General features: G+C 45.5%; 1 protein-coding gene across 2 annotated transcripts in view; it reads left to right on the plus strand.

The window, feature by feature from the left end:
- Nucleotides 1-9,612: 9,612 nt before the first annotated feature.
- The window catches only part of LOC146185799 (ATP-binding cassette sub-family G member 1-like), a 64,622-nt gene continuing 48,895 nt past the window's right edge, over nucleotides 9,613-25,339 (plus strand). Inside the window, exons 1-2 of one of the 2 annotated variants that reach the window (XM_084606737.1) lie at nucleotides 9,613-10,355; nucleotides 10,448-11,408. In XM_084606737.1, the coding sequence (XP_084462863.1) occupies nucleotides 11,294-11,408 (115 nt within the window). In that variant the 5' untranslated portion in view covers nucleotides 9,613-10,355; nucleotides 10,448-11,293. Of the gene's footprint in view, nucleotides 11,409-25,339 lie in introns of both variants that reach the window. The other variant, XM_084606738.1, reaches the window with a different exon arrangement.

The raw sequence follows: 25,339 nt of genomic DNA on the forward strand, positions 1-25,339 counted from the left end.
GGCAGGTATTTTGCATGTGCCCTTCTTTATGGCAGTGATAACAAAATATACGACGAGGTCGGAAGGGCTGTGGTTTGATAATCGCACCATAATAGGTTAGGTACTCAGGCAAAGTCAGCGGGCCTTGTAGAGTGAGTAGGTATGAACCTCTGCGCCCCAGAGGCCGTGCTTGCAACACTGAGTGAGTTGAACAGCGAATGTTTGCTCGCACCTCCTCAGAAGGACTTCTGCTGTCAACTTCGCGCACTTATTTTGTTGCATTGAGACTAACTTATTTTTGTGATGGCCACGTATTTCACTCAGAGGTCGTGTAGGACAAGCAGAAAGCTTCCATTTTTTTTTCATAACGACCATTTCACTTACGTAATTAATTAAACAGAACGAATGAACGTTCGTTAATAGTCGCGGTTGCATAGGTATACTCTCAATCTGGTTCCACATACGTGCCAAAAAAGTTCCAGATATAAGTGGAACTTCCACTTATAACTGGAACCCTTTTGACGCGCATGTGCAACTAGATTGGGAATGTAGGGTACGAAGGCACACTGGAATCTGTGCCACGTCAGAGCAGATACAGCAGATATAACTATAGCTTTCAACTACGACTTTTTTTTTTTCGTTTTGTCTTCCATGCGGGTAAAATTAGCTGTGGAAAAGATGGCCGCGTCACGACGACAGGCAATAAGGAATCATTGCCCTCATTGCCAAAATAGAAATTTTAAGTTTCGCTTTATTTTTTACCCAGCGGAGAAGAGCGCGAACAGACGAGGACGAAGAAAGGTGAATGTACACTAGCTTATTGAACAAATATATAAATCATGGAATTCTCATGACAAGTAGACGCATCACACGGGTTATAACGAAAAATAGCAAACGATACATGTCTGTTAGGCTACTTGCTGGTCATTGCAAGGCAGGCAAGCTTTTTTTTTTATCATTAAGGTTGAGATACCGCGTGTATTACTAGCGGCTGCAAAATTGTTTACTCAGTATCGAGAAAAACAATTTTTTTTTTTCAGCAGCGAGCATGCCCACTTCTTAATGTTAATTGATTAAAATATCGATGAGGGTCTTTAAGTTGCATAAACACGCCTTATGTACTCGCGCAGTGCGTCAGTTCAAACAAATAAAAAAAAGAACTATGGGCTGAAGTTCAAAAGTGCCACAGGGGCTATTTCTTATTGCCATTTATTGCCAACTTCTTATTGCCATTTCAGAAATGTAGACAGGAAACAGGTAAACTCGTACTTTACGGCTCGACTACATTGATGGATATGTCTGGGACTCCGGCGTCTTGCCGATGAGTTGATATGAAAGTAATTTATTGAGTTTTCATTCACCCTTGAAGCAAACCCGAAAATAGCCGCGTTCATAAAATTGCCATTGCGGCCATTTGCAGTGTTACGTGACAAGAACAAAAAATGAGAGATGTGCACCCCTTGCAGTGTACATGCTGATGCAGTCCGGCAAGGGGCGTTTTGCATTAGCGCTGCTTTCCCTACGCTTATATATGCTTTGCATGACAGAGGAGAGAAGCTTGCAGGGGACGGCGAAGCAGGATGACGACGACCTCGGCGAAAGGCGTCGCTAGTGTTCCCGAAGACGCATCACTACAGATAGAGACTAGGGGCTGTGCAAAGGGGCCGTGAGTCAGCACGCCTTCGAAATTCGGCCACAACTCCACTCGGGCGTGCTCATTTTTGTTTAGGCGATTTTTTTGGAAGTTTAGTTAGTATATATATCAAGTCCACTTTCACTACTGCAGTGACCTTGATTCCCCCTTCCTGCTGTCGTTGCCGTTTGATCATGGCTAGCATGGTGATCGCGAGTGCGTGCACTTTTTGAGCACTCCGATAGACAGCAACGACTCGACCGAAGTACAGCGCCCCTGTTCTTCTTATTCATTGCTTTAAGTGCTCCCTGATAGCATCGTGCATTAACTAGACCATGTGCTCTCAGCATATGTACCGTCTATTTACATATCAGGAGTTTTGTGCACACGGGGGGGGGGGGGGGGGGGGTGTTGATGATAGCATAGAAAAGTGAACTTTTGTTTAACCATTTTTGAACTCGCAGTGTGATTTTAGCATTCGTGGGTTTGCCTTGCGCACTCCGTACAAATTCAAAGAAAGAAAATTCCAACCAGGAACATTTACACCAAATCCCGATGTTTCGGACTGGGCTCGGCTCTTTCTTTAGAAACTTGCAAGGCACAGGAGGGAGGAAAGAAGGGAGGAGAGTTGACTCGAGGGCAGCGGTTGTGAGTCATAGGTTACCGCAGGCGTCCTTCCTTTCTTTGTCAGAGGCAGAGCGAAGAGCTGGGTCATTGTACGTACCCAGGAGAGAGGCTTCCCTTTATGCGTTTGGTATTTTTTTGGTGTGGTTGAGATGGGCCAAGATTCGAGTAGGAGCCTTCTTCGCTAATATTACTTGCCCGTCCCAGCATGGCGGTTTCTTCGAAGTTGATTCAGTGGTCTGCGTCTTCAATGTCGCGGACGTCGTTCTTGTGTTCTCCGGTGTACCTTGCATCGCAGTCGGTGCAAAAGATATGGTATCGGGCAAGGAAAGCACCAACATCTTCGTAGGATTTCGCGCTACTTGCAGGCAACGGGCCTTCGGTCCGCTGACCGAATATTACGTGTTCACACGTCACTGAAAATTGCTTATTGTTCCGATACGTCAAGCGGACTCAGCGGACCGAAAAAGCTGACAACGCGCGGAACGAATCAAGGTTGCCAGACTACTTTTTGACTATTGGCGACAGGAATCACGGAAAGGAAGGAGATGGGCTTTTGTGTGCGCCTTACCGACTCCCTCTGTCCAGAGAGAGAGAGAGAGAGAGAGAACTTTTATTCGTCCCCCTCTGTGCAACTTCCTTTCTTTGCATTCCTATCCCGAACCATCAACTGCACTCCCTCTCACAAGCTGCTTAGCAGGGGCGCGCCGCGGCCCAGCCAGGATCCATGCGTACTATAATACGTAATTGTGCTCGTACACGCCTCTCGTGGAAAGTACATCGTTCAGGTGACACTCGATCGCCAGCAACTGGTGTCCACAAATAGACGTTCGTCATGTCTGTAGTTCACAAGCAAGTCCCTTCATGACTCAGAACCTAGTCGCACGTGCACCACAAGGCCGCAACTCGGTTTACAATAGCAATGCAACGAGAGAAAGAGTGAGTTTTGAAAAGAAAACCCGTGACTGGTCTCTACTCTCTTCCTCTACGTTCTCACCTTTTTCCTCCAAAAGAGGGCTGGACGCGACTTTTGTCCGGTTTATGTAAACCTCCTGGCTATACCACCTGTGTCTCTCCTGTCGAGGGGACGCGGGGAGAATGGCTACCCCTTCCTGCTTCGCCCAGCCTTTCACTCTCCGACTGACTCCAGGTGTACTCAGTAGAAAGCCCCTCCCCCCCCCCCCCCCCCCCCGGCCCCCTTCCCCCCTCGCCCCCTCATGTTTTTTTTTTTTTTAATTTTTATTCTGCTGTTCGTTGACCTGACCAGTGCATCCACGGTGTCATAGAATAAAAACTAACCTGCGCATGTGCGCAGAGAACGAACTCAGCTTTTCAGTCTCCAGGTCTCCACCATATATCTTCGTCTCACAAGATATCTGCAGCACTGGGAAAGGCAGAGGAGCCCTTACAACTGTGCTCTGTGCATCTCGCCCCTGCGCACTATAATAGAGAATTGTGCTTCTACTATCACCCCCGCCAATTTGGGGGGCGAGAGGCGCGTAGGACCACAATTGCCTATTGTAGTGCGCGTGCTCCTGATTGGACCCGGGTGCCTCTGCCTTTCGAAGTGCTGCAAACGTCTTGTAAACGAAGTATAGGCACGCACACAAACACGTGCTGCATGCAGGGAATCTATCGGCGGCAGGTGTTCGAAAAGTATTGCTTCTATTTTTCTTTTCTCGAACGCCGTTCATTCCAAATTTATGAAATTCGAAGACTACATTCTCATATCTTCGAGTTGTGCCCCCTTTTAGAAGGAAAGTTTAAACAACACAAAGGAAGAGGAGGACTAATCATGTCTTTCCTTTTCAAAACTCTCTAGTTTTCTGGAAAGATCAACGTGACTCGAATTTTGTCTACTTTATGCATGCAAGGCGAATGTGATACCGGTCAACTTTTATAGTTTTACGCCGTCTAAGAAATACATGCGTTCCTACCTTGTAGCAGATTTTATTACTTCACAGCGCCATCTTGACTGTACTGCCCTGTCCTCCAGACTGTCCCAACTTGGCCCCGTCTGATTTTCATTTTTTCTCTTGGCGGATCCAGACTTGGGAACGACATGAGCGTCTTTCGCATCACGAGAGGAGGGTATATACATTAGAAGAAAAAAAAAAACATTGGGAACACTGCTTCTTAATCCTGGCGAATGTATATTCTTCGGAGGTGCAGTGTAAGCGTGTCTGATGGGCGACCGAAAGGTGAGACGTTCGATTCCATTATTTGACCACTTTATTAAATCGACGTGACTACGTGCAACGTCATGATTACGTCACGACCTCTTTCGACCAATCAGGATTTTCTAGTCACGCCGACGCAGCCTTTTCTATTTAAAGCGTTTATAGCTGCTACAAAGAAGGCCTGCATGCCCTTGTTCACCGGCTTGGCGTAAAGTGGTACTACCTGATCGAGATTACGTTGTAAAGCAATACAGACCCGGCAGACATGGGGCTGTAACATTTGGGAATTTCATAGATATTCAAAATACAGCGTTTCAGAAAAAAAGTCTAGAGGGACATTTATAGTTTGAACATCCCTCGAATATTTAAAGAGCAGATTCCAACAGCTGTCTTACGTTGTTAACAAGCGCAACGCTAATCCGCTCTCCGCAGGAGCAACAACAGCGGCACAGTGTTGTTGTTTCGCTTTCTTCAAATAGTTTCGTGCTTTCGCGCATGCGCAGAAAATGTCATGCCCAGTAACATGAAATAATTTGCTCGAATATAAGTTTTAATGTGAGGTGATGAGTGTTTGTTGGGTGGTCGTTTTTAGATTTCTTCTTCTAATTTTCGGAGCTACGCTACTTATCATCTGTAGCATCAGCTCAGCATTAACGTTGGTAGCAGCCCCCATGCTACGCCCACTGAACAACTAAGGACGTTCCAATGTCCTTAAACTAACCACTTCCCAGTTAGTTTTCTATTCCAACCGCTCGCCCATCTACCGCTTATTCGGTCTCTTCTGTACGCTTCTCTTCATTCGAAACGCATTCGGTTGCCTTATTTAACTTGCAGATACTTACCTTTGCGTTATACGGGGCTAAGACAGAACGAACAATAGCTGGACTCGCAACGATAAGCTGAGTAACTGAATAGGTAAACTGAAAAACTAAGAGGTATTTTTTTTTTTTTTTTGGGGGGGGGGAGCATGGTTGAAGAAGAGGAGAAAGGAAGGTGACGTATGTTAATAAAATTCCAGCCACAATAACAATTAAAGTCAATTCTATGCACCTTTTGTGCGCAAAATATCTTCCCTACCTTGACAAATGCATTAAATCAAGTGTATTGCTTAGTACTGTGGACTGGCGTTCTTTGTTCTTTGTGTTGTGTTTGTGTCATTTATTTCTTTTAGGAACAAAATTTCAACTAAAGAAACTTAGTTACTTTATAGAGACCCTTAGTGATACGTGAAAAGGCCCTAAATAAGGGAGCTGTACAAATAAAGGCGCATTTCAGTAATGAAGTTAATATCATTTCTACCTTGAACAAGTCACTGAAAGTCAGCAGAGCGTAAGCAAGAACCGAAAATGGCAACATTGTGACAATATTTATTAATTTATATTCCTGTTATAAAATGGCAGAGCATACGGAGATAAAACACGCTATTTTAACGTGATAGCGATAACGGACACGCTAGGCATGAAGAGAAATGGAAGCTGAGAGGGAGCTGCCAACTAATTTTCTGTAGGAAGGAGGAATAAGAACCAGTCGATGCCGTCTCAGTTCTCTTGGTGCTAAATTAGTCAATAATCATTGGAAATTGGTTTTAAAGTACATGAACTGCCTGTCGAATAAAGAAAGAATAAACGGTAAGCAGCACATTGGTATAGGTATAAATGAATAACTTCGAAACAAAGTTAAAGAACGCGTATACTAAATGGAATATCGTGCAATGAGGGTAAAAGGTTTTGCTGAGTAAATGAAACGAAACGATTTTGCGTGCGGTAAAACCCGCGTTGCGCACGAGGTTGATTTACATAGTATGGAGGAACTTTTTCGCACAACTTTCGCTTTAATCTGTGGTCATCTAAAGAAGTCAATTTACGCAAGCTCCTCTAGATGTGGACGCAGGTTTTCGGGAAAGCCCGTGTCAGCTTACAAAGCAGGTGCGTTGAGCAAGAAAATGCGTCACAAGCGACGGACTGTCACGCAGGTAGTTGCATTAACATACGCGTATGTCATACGCCTATCGTGCAATTTGATGGTATTGGTAAACATTTATTTTCAGAATTAAGCCCTTGTGGGCACTATACTACACTCTGGTGTAGTATACGCATAGTTCACAGTGGAACTTCCACTTATGTAGGTGGAAGTTCCACTTATAACTAGAACATCTTTAGCGTGTATGTGGAACTAAATCAGTGTGTCAAATATATTCCTATGCGGCATTCCGGAAACTCCGCCCTCTCGGAATCTTTGAGGTAGCGTGACATCTATATTGTAATGAACACCACAGCACTTTTTGCATGTGAAATATTTAGAATCAGGCCGAATATTCCACAGGTGCTAGTGATACTCACAGGACGGAGGCGACGGTAAATCACTGAAAAATGTTTCGTCATTTACTGGCAATGGTGACTACAACGTCCATAATTCTGCCGGAAACACTTTGAATAATCATTATGGTTGGGAAATTATCACTACGCATTTGATGCGTCATTATTGAAAGCACTGAAGCATCTCAAACTAGCCCAGCGAAAAATCTAGTTACACCAGAGACGGTGAATGCACCGTGACTAATGAGCGTCTATCGACGTGCCAAGTTTAGCCTTGATCTCAGCCGCTGCCTGCGACATGTACTGCACGCCCGGACATGTTCGCTATGCAAATTGCCGGGGTTTTGCCGGCAACACGAGCTGCCGTCGAGAGTCGCTCATATCACTGGCGTTTTTCCTCTTCCTGTGTGAGAGTGTTAAGATTTCTTTCCTCCCCACTTTTCTTGCTGTCCCGTCCTTTTTGACCCTATCCTTTGTGCTTACTTTATTCCAGTAAATGAAACTCTCGCGCATGTTATTTCCTCAAGCAGCGACGGCATTAGCCTTTAATGCGCAATGATGACTCTGCTATTGATGGTGTCACGCCCAAGTCCCGTATAGCACGGTCGAATTGCCCCCACACGTAAACTACGTCATGAGGGCTTAGGTATCAGGAAATAGCACTAGCCTTGTAAACGGACCTTGTTTATAAACATTAGTCCGAGCAGAGGTCGGAGGCTTTATGACTGTAGCTCTGAGTGAGAATATTTTATTTCTCGATTTGTAGTTGTGTCATTTCTTGCATACTCGCCTTGCATGGCCTGATTTGAGCATAGCAGTACTGCTATCCTGTAATTGCATTGTGACCACCGTGTGACGGCCTCAGGACAACTGTATTAAATAAATCAATAAATTCGAAGTTAAGCTATGCATACTGTCATACTGTTTTTATACCATAGCCATATGCTGACGCCTTTTGATCGTAGCTCGGCTTAGTTATTCCCAGCGGAGCATATTTCATGTCACGTTGGCTAGAACGGGGTTGCGAGTGGGTGAAACAAACTGACGGTGGTCAAAAACTCCCCCTGCAGGGATTTTTTTTTTTTTTTCCTTTTGCATTGACAAAATTTGTTACAACGTGCTGAAAATATCTTAGTTCGTGGTAAAATTCGGCTCGAATTACGCCAACCATTTTGAATAATTATACATAGTGATGTAAACCGTGCAATGGATGCATTTAGTCTTGTTGGTGGCTTCTTGGTTTTACTTCCCTTTTGCGAGCCAAGGTCGCTTGACTGTAATCAGTATTTTGGACCTTTAGCCGGCCTGAAATTCGCGTTAGAGCTTCCACAGAATTCTGCGCTTAGGTTCCTGGACATAGAGAGGAAAAAAGTAGTGGGCAGAACACGTGTTAATCATTCCTGGCAAAAACAAAGCGAGGAAAGCGTGTTGAGATATCCGTCCGCGCTTTCAAAACTAGTTAAGAAAGTCTAGCATACTACCGTTTATCGCAGTGTGTTAATAATTTATGTTCTTATAAAGTAGAGCGAAGCATGAACAGACAAGTTGTTAAGCTAAGGATTAATGGATATCCTGACGCGCTTATAACTGAAGTAAAGAAGAAGAAAAAAAGCTTACAGAGGCTGCTTGATAACAAAGGAACGGAGCGAAGGAAGAGTGCAGACAGGCAACTGATGCGGTCATCATTCCATACGTACACAATATTTCTCATTATTGAAAACAAAAAAACGAAAAAAAACAACAACAACAACGCAGCAAGTAGGTAAGTACTTCCTTTGGTGTTTACCGCACTCAGGAAAATGATGACCCTGCGCCATAAAAGGAATAAGGATATGAAGATAAAAACTAAAACACGTGAAATTGCACACACACGCACATACGCAAAAAATAATTTGTGGAACGTGCAGGTGTCGTTTATAGTATTCCTTTATCATTCCACAGCGGTTAGATTGACAAAATGGTAGGTGTTTGAACGCAAGGGGAAGAGAACGTAGCAATAATCTAGATAAAATTTGCGGATTCCGGAAAGTCCCCCCCCCCCCCCCCCCCCCCCCAGAAAACGCGCAAATCAACACCTTGCTTTGAAAGAACTACTACTTTACAAAAAGAAAAGGAAATGATGTAAGCTGTTGATATACGGGAGTCCTGTGATTACAAGTTCGTGAGCGGTCATGCTAATGGGTGAGTAGAATAAAGAAGTGTAGGCGCTTGCGGTTGTGACATAGCCGGTGGCAATGGGTTTGCTTGAATACTTTTAACTGAGCGTGTGCATGGACTCGTTATCATGCACCCCTTGTCTGAATAAACTTCAGTTGTCAGTGCGCGCCGGTCCTGTAATAAGAAAACGCGCCTATCTCGTTGTTGTCCTTTCTTTTGTGTGTTGCTTAGTTATGTCTTTTATTTATTTATTCGTCCTTATACTTCCAGCGCAGCACATCTTAGAATGTCTGGAAATCAACTGCACAAGCAACATATTGCGCCCAGGTAGCGTCTTATTATCTCTCTCTCTCTCTCTTTTATTTTTTTTTTTTTCTTTTGACAATTTGCCCATAAAACGCACCTCATTCAGAGTAGTTGCAGAGGTTTGCGAGAGCTTCCAAGAGTGGCAATCCAGTCTTTTTCCTACGCTTGAACCAGCGTTTCAGGGCTTGATTCATGTGACCTTGCGGTCGGACAGTACGTCAACCTGATGACCGGAGCCACTTCGGGCGCTGTCGAAAGTACAGAGCCCTGGAGCTCAGAGGTATTCTCCTCTGACAGGGACATTCTGTCAGCATCGCAGCCAACCTGCACTGCGTTATTTTTTCGCGGTCTCGCTCGCCAGTCGGGGGAGGAGGCGTAGGAAGCTGTTCTCGTATTTCTGTAGCGTCCGGGACGCGGGAGGGAACAGTCGTATGACTGACGCGTCGTACGCGATTGCCTTTCCTGTTCGAGCCAGCTGAAGCGGAGCTCGTGCCGAGCGATACAGTGCATTTGCAGCGGATACTTCTAACGATGATGACTTGCCGAGCGCTGCATCTACAACCTGACGAAACGACATGAGCTGGATCGCACCGACTTCACCGTATACGGCTCGGATATAAGAAGAAAGGTCAGCATTGTAGGGCATGGCTGGGAGAACGCCGACGTTGCCTTGTAAACCTTTTTGTTAATTGAGAGGTTGGAACTTTGCCGGATAGAGAAGTTCGCGCTCAGAAAGAGAGCGTTTGCGTGAACATCGAAAAGCCTCAATAGTATTATTATTATTATTTTCTTTTTTTAACGAGAGTAAGCACCGATTCGATGGCGCTTCCCGACGACACCAGATGATTGGATGATCTATCTCGGAGAGTCTGATTCGCAAACTGTCGAATAGTGCATACCTTCGGCAGCGGGTAAGGCTGCTCCAAGTCGACAGCAGCACGCGCTGGGAAAACAAGGCGTGTGAAGCCATTAGAATCGCACACACGTGCCGCTCTGACGACCTTGCGCACGCTCGCTCCAACTCGTTCCTCCTCCGACTGCTGTTTGGCCATTTCTCGCCGGTCAACAAACGAAGAGAAAGGACAGAAACCTGTTGAGGTGGGGCGGCGATTTTTTCTCTCGTTGCATCCACGCATCCACGCGCTCCCTCTTCTTTCCCCGGTAAGTGTCTGCCACCGTCCAGGATCAAGAGGAAACGACGGGTGGGCGCTTCGTAATCTTTATTTACTTTTCTCCCTCTGTCTATATTTCAGTACGCCTTAAAGCCCCTGGTACGCCTCGTTACGAGGCGCCCCCTGGCTCGAAGGAAACAACGAGGGCAGCGCCACGTTTTGCCCCCGAGCTAGACGGGTTGTGGCCTTTGAGAGGAGCACCTGTCGGTTCACTCCTTTCCCGTTAACAGAGGCAGCAACGACGGCCGCGTGTGTCGCTGCCCTCTGCAACTCTCCCGCTCAACGCCCTCGTGACGACTGGCGAGAAGGGAATACCTGGAGCAGGCCAGCAGCGTGGGCTGCTGTCCGCGATCAACTTTCCCTCGCAGACCACGCTGCCGCCTCTTTAGGCGCTCGCTCTCTCCTCCGGGAAAGTCCTCGCTTAGCAGGACCGTCTCCGAAAGCCTCGCAGACCGGCCGGCCGGACGGACGGGCGGCTGCAACTGATGCCTGAAGAAGACATCCTCAGCCGCCGTGCGTAGAGTCGGCAAGGGGCGCAAGACTTCGTCATTCTGTGAATAAGTGAGGAAGGGAACGCAATATCTCGTCTTTATACTCTCATCCTTTTCCTGCCTGCAACCCTTCGCCGCAGCATCCAGAAGACCCGGCGAAACCCCACACAGCAGCCCCCGAAACCGCAATTCTTGCTTGTTGTTCTCCGCCGCCAGAGGCGGCCGCCGTTCGTGCCAGGTGTGCTCGGCACGTCGAGAAGCCGCAAGAACACTGACCTCGAGAAGCAGTTTTGCGGGGATTTCTGTGGTTTGAAAAGGCGTTTCGCGTCAGTGTGTGGTCGTGAATGTGATTGTGGATCGGCGGACAAGTGCCGCCTTTCTCTGCCCTGTTGCTTTCGCGGGAAGGCTGCGAGTCCCCGCCCGCTGAGAGAGGAACATGGATTCGGGGCCGGTGCTTCTCAACGTGTCCAAGTTGGAGGGCGACTTGGTGCCGAGGTGTTACGAGAACTTGGCGCTGGATGTGCCCAACGGGATCGTCAGTGACGCGACGCGTGAGTACTACTTGGCTTTCTGTATGCGCTCAACATGTTTGCGAATGCATCACTGCTCTATTTTCTAGACGCGAAACTTTAGCGACGTTGAAGGATACTCGCACTGTCTACTTTACGGTGCCAGAGATTGTTCTTTTTCCAAACCGGGATAAGGTGGGCGCGCTCGAAAGTTTCTGCCAAAATGTAAGTGAGGGTGCGCCCTGCCGGGATATCTCACTGGTGAAAGCGCTCAGCTGTTGATCCCGCTGACGCGGATAAGGTCCCGGCCGTGGCGGCCGCTTTTCTATGAGGGCGAAACGCAAGGTATACTTGTGTGCCGAGCGATCAGCGAGCGCTAGTGGCCGCATTAACGTCAACAACCGAGATGAAGGAAATTTCCTTAGCCCCTCCACTACGGCATCCTTCATAATCCGAGCCTTTTTTTGGGACTTTAAACTCCGTAAACCAAATCAAACCAACGATTATTGCGGAAATTCCAGTGTTTCGCGTGAGCGGCGCTTTCTTTTATAGTCGTCATTGGATATAACGTGTTGGGAAACATTTTACTATGGTTATTACATTTTTTCGACTTAATTCTGAGCTCCGTATAGTAACGACTCGTTAAGACGTGTAGTATACGTTGAGGATGCCAGTTTAGCCTTTAGGCGCTGTTTTTGACGGCTGGCATGTCTTGAACAGTTGCCGAAGACATTGTTTAATTCCAAACCATTATTCCCAGAGGTAGCATAGCGCCTTCCACGACAGACCATTGTTGGAATTCGTAATAGTTCTGAGCCAAACTCAAAATTCCTTCTCAACGAAGGGAAATTCCCGAGAAACACACACCGGCATAAGCCCCACATCGACGTGACATTGCTTCAACACGGTACAAGGGCACAGTGCTTGACTCATTTGGTATCAGTAAGGAGCTATGCATTGATAAGCTTTTCAGATTAACGTTCGCGGCACGACTCTTCTGGGAATCCAGCCGCATGATCGCACCGGAATTTCAATTTTATTTACGAGTTTGATTATATATGGAAATTTTATTCCTTTTTACTTTGAACTCTCGCAGTTCTGCGCTCCAAGGACACATAGCTATCACGTTGCTTGCAATGAAGCAGTTGTTTTTCACACGCAGTGCAGCTGACTTTCCTGACTGTAATTTCATTGAGGTCGCAGCTGACAAGTGACGTTGCATTATGAGGACAGTAAGTGAACGGTTCATATACAGTTGGAATGAGATTTTTGATGCGATACACACCGGTTGCACTGTGAGCTTGAAATGGAGGGTGGAGATGTAAAAATCCGAGGTCGTTACGTTTTAACAAAAATTTTCACGAAGTTTGTTTCCCCCATGTAGAGTGTAACACGTGGTCACGTATCGTTTCGGCAAGAGGAGGCCTGTCACGATGAAAAGAACAAGATCAAATGCTCTCGAACCGCCCGATGACCCATATAAGGTGCAAAATACTGGTAATAAGGCCAGCAGAATTGAGAGGGATGGATATATAGCAGTTACTAGTCGAATAGAAGCGGTATTAAAACGAAATGATAACACTTAATCTCGATGAAACATGCATTATTAAAGCCAGATTGTTGCAAAATGAAAACGCAATCAAACGAGACTGTTTGGTTGCTGCAATTATTTCGCACTTTTTACAGTAAGAGACTACCTGGAAAGCAAAGCCTCTCACTGTTTATGTTAGTAATGTTTTTATTTAACTCGCGAAAGCATAATTTCATGGTTGACAGACGAATTATGCGACTTTTGTAGCTCAGGTAAAGTGTACCAGGACAGAGTAAGTGACGAACAACCTACCTTGAGAGAGGAGCTGGTTTTAAATACTGAATATGTGGCGGTACGTGGGATTAGCACAGAGGATAAAGCAGTGCGCTGAGGAAAGGGCGATGCAAGCGCAATGACCCTCTTTGCGCTGGATTTTGAGAATGTCTTCGCTTGGATAACTCATTCTTCATTTTTGATCCACTTTTCCTCCTGACCTACTCAACTTTCATTTTTCTTGCTGTTCTAAAAATTTCACGCTCACCCAACTACCCTAAATGCCCGAACGGGGCTAGAGAACCCGTAAAAGTGGGCATGTGCGAAATTTATTCGGCTCGTAGAAAACACGTTCTTGGGAGAATGTGTGAAATAAAAACTAAACAGAACGACAGCATTTCTCTAGGGCATTCCCAACCTCGCTTGCCATTCAATGAGAATTTATAGGCACCTAGTATGTCCACCTGTTATTAAAAAAAAAAAATGGTAGGGACATTATTTATAATGTGGAAAGTTTTATTGCATTGTCCTCAACTTCGGTATACAACCACCTACGCTTTTGATGTTGACAAACAAAAGATGCTCACAAGATTTGATCGCTTGATTCTAATGCCTCTTTGGAGCTGTGGCTACGAAGCGACATGGCTCGAATAATCTAGTGGGTTCAAAAGACAATTTTTCCCCCCCTAAGCATTTCACTCCAGAGAAGCCGGTCAAAAGGAAACTCGTTTGTACGGTGGACAACTGGCAGCACTGGGGATAGAACAGCGCACAGGCTCAGTTCGTATCAAGCGGAATCCTCTCGTTAAACGACGTGCTCCCAGACCGCAAATTCAACAACTAATCTTGCGAGGTTAGTCTATTTCCCCTGAACTGAAAGAATGCTCATTTTGCACATTCGCGATGAGCGCCAAATCTTTTTTTCATACATTTAGTAATAAAACGCCCTTTGCAGACCACGGCTGGACATACGTCGCATTCCGGGTAGCGAGCGCGCTAGCGCCTGAGTGCATATATGAAAAAATGTTTTACGTAGTCACCTGACTCAAAGAGTCACTGTGCAACAATATTTCGGTTTCAGATTGCGGGCGCTCTTTTGCCGTATCAACGATTCTGCGCGCGTTTATATGGCCTTTTTGATTTATTGTTCAACGGAAGTTCCATAACGAGGTGCGTATTGCGAGAGTGTATTTGAGGAGGGGAGGAGGCCGGGGTAGATGTATCTTGTCCAGCTGTTTGCAAAGCGAATTCTTTGAGCGGAAACTGCAAGAGACGACGTATACCGAACGTCCGTACGCGCCGTTTAGGGAAGTTGCTTTATCGTGTGCCCTCTCAGCGTTGAATACGCAGTGATGTTACTCAGGAAACGTCGACGAGAGGTCATCACTGCCAATTCTAACTATGTTCAGTGCAGCTCAAGAGCCTCAACCTGCTGCGTCACATACGTCCTACTACTCTTTACTGATCTTTGCGTTGTTTGCCTTCCGTCGGAATTCGGCACGCTATACCCTAATGAGCCGTCGGTTATGCATGGCTCTCTGAAATTCGCATCCCACCAAAGTTGTTCCTTCCCGTTCACTTTCGCTGGGATTCGAGTTTGTTGCCTGAATTACTTTGCTCTCTTTTGTCTCTCAGCACCGACCGTATCAGCCAGACAGGGAAACAACTTCTCGCAGGAAGATGGAAACTGGTCTGCCGTGACCGGTTTCTGGTACAGTCGAACAAATATAATGCTTCCGTGCTGCGATAGCGATGTGCACACTGCTTTTCCTCGAAGGTCGCATTGCCTCCTGTGCGTGTGAACGGTGTGGCTTTGGACGATCCGCCTTGCAAATGACGCCCCAAGATCTGTGCACATTGTCGCCACATCAAACGTTTCTAGTCACAAGATCGCCCAACTCTATACACTGCCAGTGCTGTGCAAATGAATGTTGTGTTTGTGTCAACCAAGTCAGTTCTTGGCTCAATAACGTCCTCAAAGGGGCGAAAAGAGGTTATAGTCGATGCAGATCGCTCAAGCGTACACCTTTTGTTTTTCCTCAGGTAACAACGCCAGAGCCGGCATCGGGATGCCCTTATTGTACATGCGAAATGCAGATGTGGCCAGCTGTACTACAAAGCAATTTTACACAAACGCTTTCTTTACTTATAGCTAAGCCGAAATTACGTCCTTATGGTTCGGACTTTGGACTAGGCTGTAGCAGAGCCGTATGTAAAAATACAGGAGAGGTAATAAATACTTACAAGGAAAGGCGTGAGGCAGGGAGACGCGATTTCTTCAGTGCTGCTCAGCGCATGTTCACAGAACGTACTCAGACACCTGGAGTGGTAACAGCTAGGAATAAGAGATAATGAAGAATAGTAAGAAAGTTGGGCAAGTTAGTATATATTTATGATGAAAGGCGGTTGTCCCATTTCAGTCCATGTTTGCAGCGCTGTTGTTCCATCCGATCAGCTGATACTTTGGATTTGCTAATAACTCGGGACTACGACATACACATGCAAAGCAGAACAGTGGGTCTGAAAGTTAATATGCCGGAAAAGAAAGTAATATGCCTTTACGATAGGCATGCAGCGAGGCGCTGAAAATGGCCAAGGAATACATCTCGGGCAGATGGTGAAAGTTAATTAAATGGAACAGGGTGAAGCGCATTGAGCAAGTACTTGGGATCAAGAAGGACAGTTTTCAGTGTCACTCTAGAAAGGAGTATTTAATAGCATCTTACCTGCGCTCACGTATGAGGCATAAAAGTGGAGGCTAACGACAAGAGCGCCGTTTACATGGACCCGACAGGGGCCCGCCGGGTTGAGTTGAGTTATCTGGTCGAGAACCTGTTCTGGGTTCATGCAAATGGCATCGAGCCGATCCAACTCCGCCGCATGGGGTGGATTGATTTGTTCAACCCATCTGCAGGAAGCATGTAAACGCGGTCGAGTCGAGTCGGGGAACAGTGGGAGAGGAGAACAGTATGGAAAATATGAGGGATGTGCTGGGGTATAGACCTTTGCAACGAGGGCCTCCTGGGCGTCACCATATTGCTCGCTGGGCTGTTGTGTGCGCATGACGTCAACACGGTGGAGGCGGCAGCAGAACCGGTTTGCAACAGTTCAGAGAGGAGGCGTTTCGAGAACCTCCTCGCCCGATGCAAAGGTCTATAGCTGGGGGAAAGAACCGGAAGCGGGTACCATTTGCTAGTCATTCGTTTCGACGCGAGGCGCCGCCGTAATCGCCGCTCTTCTAAGGCTCCCGCTCGTCTAGGCTCATCGGGTCGCATTCAAGTAAACTCGGTAGGGTTCAGTGGATCCACTCAACTGAACCCCTCAACTCGACCCCGCAGTCGGGTTAAAGTAAATAGGGCAAAGGATCCCACTTAAATTGAGGACAACGCAGCTAACTGTGGAAGGAAAAATTGTTCGCGCTACATTCAAATCAAGTGAAATAAAATACAATTTATTTCGAATCAGTGGTAAAGAAAAATACGCGAGCATCTTTTTGGTCTTCTAAACTAGATTTGGGCTCCTGCTGTAAATACAAAAGCTAGAGCGAGACATTGGACATTTTACATTGTTTTCATGTATAACAACGTTTTATAGTAAGTACATAGATATCAGGAAACGAGAAACGCAATAAATTATGCAACATGTGGGAAAAAATGGTGATATACAAGTATGACAATAATCGTTTACAACTGAGTCACGTACGCGTATTGGTTACGGCGAAAGAAGGTTTTAATTCAGAGGTTAAAGATCGCCCTTAGGAAAAGTGTTCTATATCATGGCTGCCGGTTAAATAATAGCTGTTTTACCGTAAACATTGTTAACAGTTGGGAGGCTTATACGACAGTTAGAAATATTTCCTTTTGAGCGAGGTAGACAGATGAAAGCTGATGACGGTATTGCCATGCTGGAATATGTATTGACATGCTGGCCAACCGCGTTCGCGTAAATGCACTGCGCCTTTTTCGATATTTTTCTGAAGCGTTAAAATTACAATCGCCTAAGCTGTTGGTTAGGCAGTGTAACCGATGTCTCGCTTTTTTTTTTGTAAGCATCGTATTTTTCAGAGGAGTTTCAGAATATTTAATTTCCTCAGTATTCGCTGTTCTGACGTCGTCTCAGCACGCGTGCAATTCTTGCTTGACACGAAGGTATCTGGCGCATCAGTTTGTTGCTTAATGCGTACGTCAGCTTCACATGCGCCATACGGAGCAGCGATGATTACTTTCGAGTAAGCCATCCAAGGGGAAAACGCCTAAGGAAGCTTTGAACGAAAGGCCGGTCGGTTGCTTCATGCAGCGAAGACAACAGAAGAAACTACGCAAAACAGGCAATGTGTCCTCATTCTTCGCTATACTTTTTTTCTCGAAATACATGACCCACCCCTTACTACTATCTAAAAGTTCCCGTACGTAACACTTCTTACTCTTCAGTCATGGCTTGGCGATGTCAGCGGACACACCCGTAACTTTGATGATGATGATGATGCTCGGGGCCATACCCTTTGAAAACTTGTGCACAGGCCAAAAATGAAAGGAGGAGAGAATAAAAGACCAGGAAGAAGATCTATCAAACAAAACTAAAGAGAACTGGGTAAAGAGGAGCACGGAAAGGACGATGCCACGCCCTCCAAGGAAAAATTTGGGGGGGGGGGGGGCTCTCTCGAACTACACTCATCCACGACGCCCTACAACATTCACCCACTCGGTTAGTCGCCCCTTTGTCACTGCCCCTACCTAGACTTGGACTGCTTCCTGCGGTGGCGAAGCAGCGACTGCGGTAATGATTTCTGCCGAAACTGCCGCCTGGGCGCTCGGACATTGCCAATATCGAGCTAGTCGAGCCGCCTCCCTTAGAAAGCATCGCACGCACTGCAGGGGCGATGTCACCCAAGGGCGGGCTGCTATTATTCACCAGAACTTTGTTGTCGTGCTCCGGAAGTGTATACCTATAGCGAGTGCAACGAAGCGACGGCTATGGCCTGCTCCTCGCTTTAATTTCAGCTCCTGCTAGATCGATCATCAGTCGCGGAGTAGGCGTTTACGTCACCACTTCTGACGTTTTAGGGGAAAGCTGAGTTTGATACATAGTGGCAAAAAAAAAAAACAAAAACACACAAAAAAAACACAAAAAACAACAACTTCGAATTGCGGTACATTCTGATCTTGCTAACATCAATTTGTAATAGAGCTGTCGTCACTGCTTCTTTAACTTTATACGCTGCGCGATCAGCAGAATGAAGATTGCGGCTTATTCACAATGCAAAGGGGAAGGGGATATATTGCCTCTTCAAAATACGCAAAAATGCTTTTCGTAAACATCTGTTTTCGCAGACATTTCTTTCGACAAGTGCCAGCTGTGTCCATTATGAATGAGTTCCAAAAAGTTCAGATATAATTTGGAACAGGGCTGAGCGCGAGTGAAACAGGTATATAGTTCAAAAAGGCACAGGACGAACGCTATAGTTAGTGCTTTTAGTTCGGTTGCAGTTTCAGTTAGGGCGCAATAACTCATCAGCACATATATCTGAACCTAGCGATAGGGATAGAAGGGGACACCGTAATTTAGCGTTTATAAAAGAAGCTTCGTAGTTCGTAGCGTGGGAATAGAGTCCGGTACCATCAACTTACCCAGGTGGTCTAACAATTGGGTTAACCAAGATGACAGAGGTGAGGCAGAATCTACCGCAACAGATTCCTCTCTGGACAAAGACGAATTTTCATCTGCAAATTTCTGTCCCTTCTAGTCGATGAGTGCGCTGAGATAAGCGCCAGTGAATATATCGCGTTTATTCGGGGTTTCCAATATATATTACTCTAGGCTTTGCTAGGGAGATAGGGCGTGTTTTCTAAAGTCGGGTTTGTATGGTTGTCGACAGCAGAACAAAGCAGGCTCTCTGAGAGGCTTACCTGTGCGCGGCGTGGATATCCGTGTAGTTACGAGAATCGCAACCCGTTTTAGCGACGCTTTCAGGTCACGCTATCGAAATCAATCCAGCGGAGTCAGCGCCAGAGTTGTCGGAAGGGTCTTGTCTCAGTCAGAGTGCGCTGTATCTGCTGTTCATATATCGCTGTGTACTGGAAGAACACCCTCGTGCAGTCTATAGGCCCAGAGCACAAACACTTTGCAGCCTTGGATGTCATCAGCCTGACTATACCCACTGCAGGGCGAAGGCCTCTCCCATAATTCTCCAATTAACCCCGCCCTGTGCTAGCTGCATCCACTTGACCCTCGCGAACTTAACCTCATCCGCCCACCTAACTTTCTGCCGCCCCCTGCTACGCTTTCCTTCTCTTGGAATCCAGTTTGTTACCCTAAGCGACTATCGGTTATCCTCTCTTCGCACTACATGTCCTGCCCATGCCCATTTCTTCTTCTTCATTTCCACTAGAATGTCGGTAACTTGAGTTATTTCTCTGACCCACTCTGCACGCTTCCTATCTCTCAATGTTATCCCTACCATTTTTCGTTCCATAGCCCTCCGAGTTGTCCTCAACTTTAGAACCCTCTTCGTTAGCCTCCACATTTCAGCCCCATAGGTGAGTACAGGTAAGATGCAACTGTTATATACTTTCCTCTTGAGCGATACCGGTCAGTTGCTAGTCATAATCTGCGAGTGCTTGCCATATGCGCCCCATCCCACTGTTATTCTCCTTGTTATTTCCCTTACATGGTCCGGATCTGCGGTTACTACCTGTCCTAAGTAGACATATTCGCCTACTACTTCCAGTGCTTCGCTACCTAACGTAAACTTCTGTTCCCACCGAGGCTGTTGAACATTACCTTAGTCTTTTGCATATTGATTTTCAAGCCTATCTTTCTACTTTTCCTGTCTAGGTCATCAATCATTCTTTTGCAGTTAATCCCCCGAGTTGCTTAGCAAGGCAATGTCATCAGCAAATCGCAGATTACTGAGGTATTCTCCATCTACCCTTATCCCTAACTGCTCCCATTCCAAGTCTCTGAATACTTCCTATAAGCAAGCTGGGAATTTAACAAAACTTGAAGTTGGGCTAGATGGTGCATTGCAACTTGATTGAAGATAAAGCGCACAGGTCCTGTGTATTCTTGTGTGTGTGTCATATATATATATATATATATATATATATATATATATATATATATATATATATATATATATATATGTTAAATGTGAACGCCCGCGTCGTACACAACTTGCGATCGATGCACCTGCGCACGTCAAAAACGAAGCATCCTCTGCAGCATATTTATGTCCTTCAATAAATGCGAAACCTGTTATTCGCGTACTGCGCACGGTCGTCAGGACCAAAATCATGGTCACGTAATCGTACCTATTTGGCAGTCGGTGACATCCCTCGGCGACATTGGCTATGAGGCAGGCAGTGGTAGAGGGCATGCGGTGTTTTCGACCGCCTGTTTTCGACACGGGCACCTTTCGTTTCTGAAACATCATCTCCAGGATCAGTAGAGACGTGCCTAACCACTGGGCCATCGCTGCGGGGAGTCGCGCATTTACCATTCATTACTCGTTCACAATGCGACAGTATTCGATAATTTAACGGAGTTATTCTAAACCAACAAACATGTTGGTTCATATTACCCCCCGCCGTGATTTTCTACATGCCTGCAACATTACGCTTCGAGGAGCTTTTTTTGGTGCTTACGTTGTCTGTCAATGAAGCGGCCACGTGCAAGTGTACGCGTGATGTTCGTTTTGGAGCGAGCTGCGACGTCCACGCACATCAAGAGAGACAGTCAGTTTAACGTGCGTGATGACTGCGGCTATGGTGCAGTAGCCTAATGCAGCGGCCAGCGAATTAGCACCGCTGCCGGTTTGAATTTCACCCGCGGCTTAAAAATATTTGTGTTATCTTCCGTATCCTGGTCACGTTGTACGTGATGCCACTCTCCGCGCCAGATAATCGCGACTTTACACCATCGGGTTTCCGCTCTGGCGAGTTTTGTATGCAAACCTTGCCGTATAGGTATGGATAGGAGACACCGGTACGGTAGTAAATTAGAGAGGTCTTTTAAAGCAACATTACCGCCAGCAGTCTGTAGCCGGTCGGCGGCTGACAGTGGACGAACGCGAGCTTGACTGCCACTACCACTGGGTAGGCCTTTTTTGCGGAGTTGTTAACTGTCCACCTGATGCAATGAAATTATTTCATCCTTGCAAATCGCACCCAGTCAGAAAACAAGACGACAACTCTGGTAAAAGGTAACTTTTGCACTTTGACTCTGCTGTTCAGTTGCTGTGCAATAAAAATTCTGCATTAAATAAATAAATTGCTATTGCAATCGTTTGCTATTTAACATTGTTTCTTCGATCGAATTGCCTTTTTGTTTTTTTTTTTCGATTACGACGAGCATCGCAATGGCAGCATTATTGATTTATTCCGAAAGCGCACGTAAAATCAAGTAAAAACTGTTTCTATCAATCTCCAGCGAAGACAGGTGTGTGTGTGTGTGTGAGAGAGAGAGAGAGAGAGAGGGGAGGGGGGCATGATGGTGGTTTATTTTAAATAGGGAAAGGGGAGGGGTACCCGCATAACGGGTTGCAGTTTTCTGGGAACAGTGAGAAAGAGGAGAAATGAAGAAATTCTGTAAAAAACATTTGAGACTTCTTAGGCATATGAATGGGAAAGTATTTTTTGCAAGTGCACCTCTCTCCGCATTACGAGCTTCATTCTTCCTTTTTTATGTCTGCGTACCTCGTGTCTGCGTACCTTGTGTCTGAGTACCTGCGAGGACGGCTGCCTCCTGCAGCCGATGCTACCGCAGCATATGTTGCACCGCATTTGACCTTGAAGGGCCGTTACCTTCAGAAGCGGCGTCACCTGATGGACGTTCTTGACCTTAACTGCAACGCGTATGCACAGCTCGACCACGTGCCTCGTGTTACCTAGATGCATTGTCTTTGTACTGTTCGACGGCGGCGTGATAAAGCATCTTTTTGAGTTCATCTCGGCATCAACTATCCTTTATACCACAGCAGAGACGGTCGCCTATTGAATTTCGTCTAATGAGGCTAGGGATACTTTCGCATTAAAAAAATAATATATTTGTCCACGCTTGTCGTCGGTGGCCCCATATTTTGTGAGGAAAGAAGTGAGTATAAATATGTTTCCGCCAGCAGATACTTCGCCTTAATGAGTGCCGAAGCCCGCAACACAAAGGAGCATGAAGTGAATTGAATTAAGAGAAGAGGGTTGTGTACCCTTATCCTGGGGCCTTAAACTAAGAGCCTTCATTTGAAAGGAAACCTGTGAAAGCGTGAATGATGCTCTTAACTTCCAAACGCTCTTAATTTCTAATGTACGACCTGTGTACTGTCAGAGCAATGCCCTACGGATACATGCAAAATTGATTTCTCGTATCAGCCTTTACTTATCTATCTCCTTTTGTTCCTTTTCCCATGTGTAGGGCAACATACTGAACGTCGACCAGTTATCATCCCTGTCTTGTCGCTGTTATTACCTGTACCTTTTGCCACCTCTTTTGTGTCCCATTATGATAACGTCGTAGCTTTCCGCAAAAGTTTACTTAGCATAAATAGTTTTTACCATTTAACGTAATTTTTACGCACGTAAAAATGCCTATTTGAATGCCCACTGCATGGAGGCGCGTTTAAACCTGTGTAAAGGTATGTTCTTATTAACCTTTGCTTAGAATCGGTGCAGGGACACTGTGTATAAAATTCACTTTCGTGGTAGTAAACGGCCATCATAATGCACGCCATAATAGCGTTATATGAGAGGGCGAATTTTCCAGAATTCTATGCCATAAATGTGGTACGTAAAGTACTGCAGGCTATCAAAAAGCTTGTAATAATGGCTGCCACCACGCACGGTTAACATAAATGTGGAGAGTATGCACGGATGCTTAAAATATGGAGAATAATCAGCATATTATGTTCGCGTAGTGACGCTGTGTTTTCATAGCCGTCTTGCTGCCCAATGGCGCATTTGCGCAGTAGTGATAGGGCATCTGACTAGGTTGCAGCCAATGAACCAACACGATTGCATTTCCTCGATATATTTTTGTCCTTGACGCTGGGTTTCTCTCTGTTCCACATTTAGCAAACGCTACCCTTCTATTGCAACACGTTTGCGTCAGGTCTGGTTTGGTACAGAGACGTTTAGGAGGCGCTTTGTCACGAAAGAGAAGGCAAACAGCAATTAAGCTCAATATGCCTGCTCCAATCCAAATTGCACTAATTCCCGCAATCGTTCCAGCCTTGCACAATAAAAAAAAATATTACAATATTTTTTCAAAGTTATCGAACTTTCAACTAGTGTAGGAAGACTTTTTGATGCCGAGCCAGCCTGTTCCAATAAGTTTTTATATATTGAGCGCTATCTTACAACACTACATTACGCTGAGTCGCCATCGTATTCATTATCTACGATGATCGTTTTATTCTAATTTATATTTTAACATCATAGAGCGCTTGCGGAAACAGCAGGCAATTTGTCGTCACTTTCATCCCTATCTTTTGGACTTGGGACTACGACTAGAAAATATTCTGGAATTCATTTTCAAGCTTTACATGAAATGCTGAGGACAGTGCGAATACTGTTAACCGCCCAACTGCAAAAATTAAACGTGAATTAGTGGTTTTACTTAATTGCTCGTATAAATAAAAAGAGTGCTGCGGTAAACTGTGGTCGCCGTCGCTAAAAGTTTGTTTCCGCAAATAATTTAGTTTTATTTTGAACTGGCTATGTTCAAGAATTTCGAAAGTGTTCGCTACGCATAAATCTGGGTATATATGGGTGAATCATAATTATATGGCATGTATATGGTACTGGAAAAACATGGATGAATCATAATCATTTTCTGTGTATCCAACACTAGGCATATTAATTAACAGGTGCTATGCATATGATACTGGCGTCATAAGCAGGTGCTATGCGAGTAGGACGGCTGAATCATAATCATATGCTACGCTCAGGATACTGAGCCCATAGTGGTGAATCATAGTTATCCTGTGCGTAAGACTGCCACCGACCTCCCAAAGTTTCAAAGGAGCGCACTTGCATGCCCGCTTGTGCGAGAAATCGGTGCAGCTGATCTGCACGAAACCCGCTGTGCATACGTGGCAACGCTATCGCGTGACAGAGCCTAACAGCCGAGGGAACAAGTTAAAAAAAAAGAAAACAAAAAACAAAACAAAAAGGCATGCGACTCTTTTCTTAGTCAAGGCCACGTTCGTATCGCGGAGCAGTAATTTTTTATCCACGGATTTTGGTGGCGCTGTTCGCGGTGCACTTAGGCGCTCTGGTCAACGCGCTGTACACTGTAAACCAAATCACACCCTTAAAGGTGCACTTTGTGTCTATATCTCACACCCTCCGGAAGAGGTGCACTGAAGTACTAATGCCCCTTTTATTTTGGCGCAGAAAGCAGCACCGCACCCATTAAAAAGGTGCATCAGTATTCAATGCGCCCCTTCTATAGGGTGTGAGTTATAGACACAGAGAAATGCACCTTTAAGGGTGCGATTTGGTTTACAGTGCTATAGCATTTGGGATAAGTCTACGGTGATCTAAGAGGTGAGAGTCTACGGTGAGGCGAAAGTTTCGTTCTCAGCTACTGACTGATTACGTCCTACTACTGACTGATTACGTAATTACGCTGTTTTCAATTACGCAGTTCATTTCTAAAAGTTACGCTGAGCTACGTAGCGAGTGGGCAGAAAGAGCTCATATTAACTCAAGCTGCAACCCTTCTTCGCTCCTCATTTGCGGTCTATCAATACTGGCGAAAAATTAGAATTTACTTCGTGTAACATTTTCTACGCATGTGCTCCGCTGGAAACAAAGAGATGGCTGAGGCTTAACCCTGCTAAACCTAGTTAGGCGAAGCGAAAGCGTAGACTAGGCTTAAGTCTGCTCAAGAGCGGAGATGATGAATGCCACATGACAGGTCTGTTTTGATTAACTGCATATATTTTTTGTTTCGTAGAAATTGAGCCCACAGTCGCGTCTATACATAGAATTTGCAACAAGGCATTTTTTTCTTTTTACAGAACGGTTTTTCAGAAGTTAGAGAAAGAAACAAAAACCTCTAAGGTTTTGGGATTGGACTTGAGAAAAAGGACCGAAGTTATTAAAACTGAGAACAGCGCACCTTTCACAAATATAAGAAAGTTTTACTGGATTACGGCTAAAGTTTATTATCAATG

This window comes from Amblyomma maculatum, chromosome 6 (assembly GCF_055883805.1).
Source record: "Amblyomma maculatum isolate TAMU_Amacu chromosome 6, ASM5588380v1, whole genome shotgun sequence".
Taxonomy (NCBI): domain Eukaryota; kingdom Metazoa; phylum Arthropoda; class Arachnida; order Ixodida; family Ixodidae; genus Amblyomma; species Amblyomma maculatum.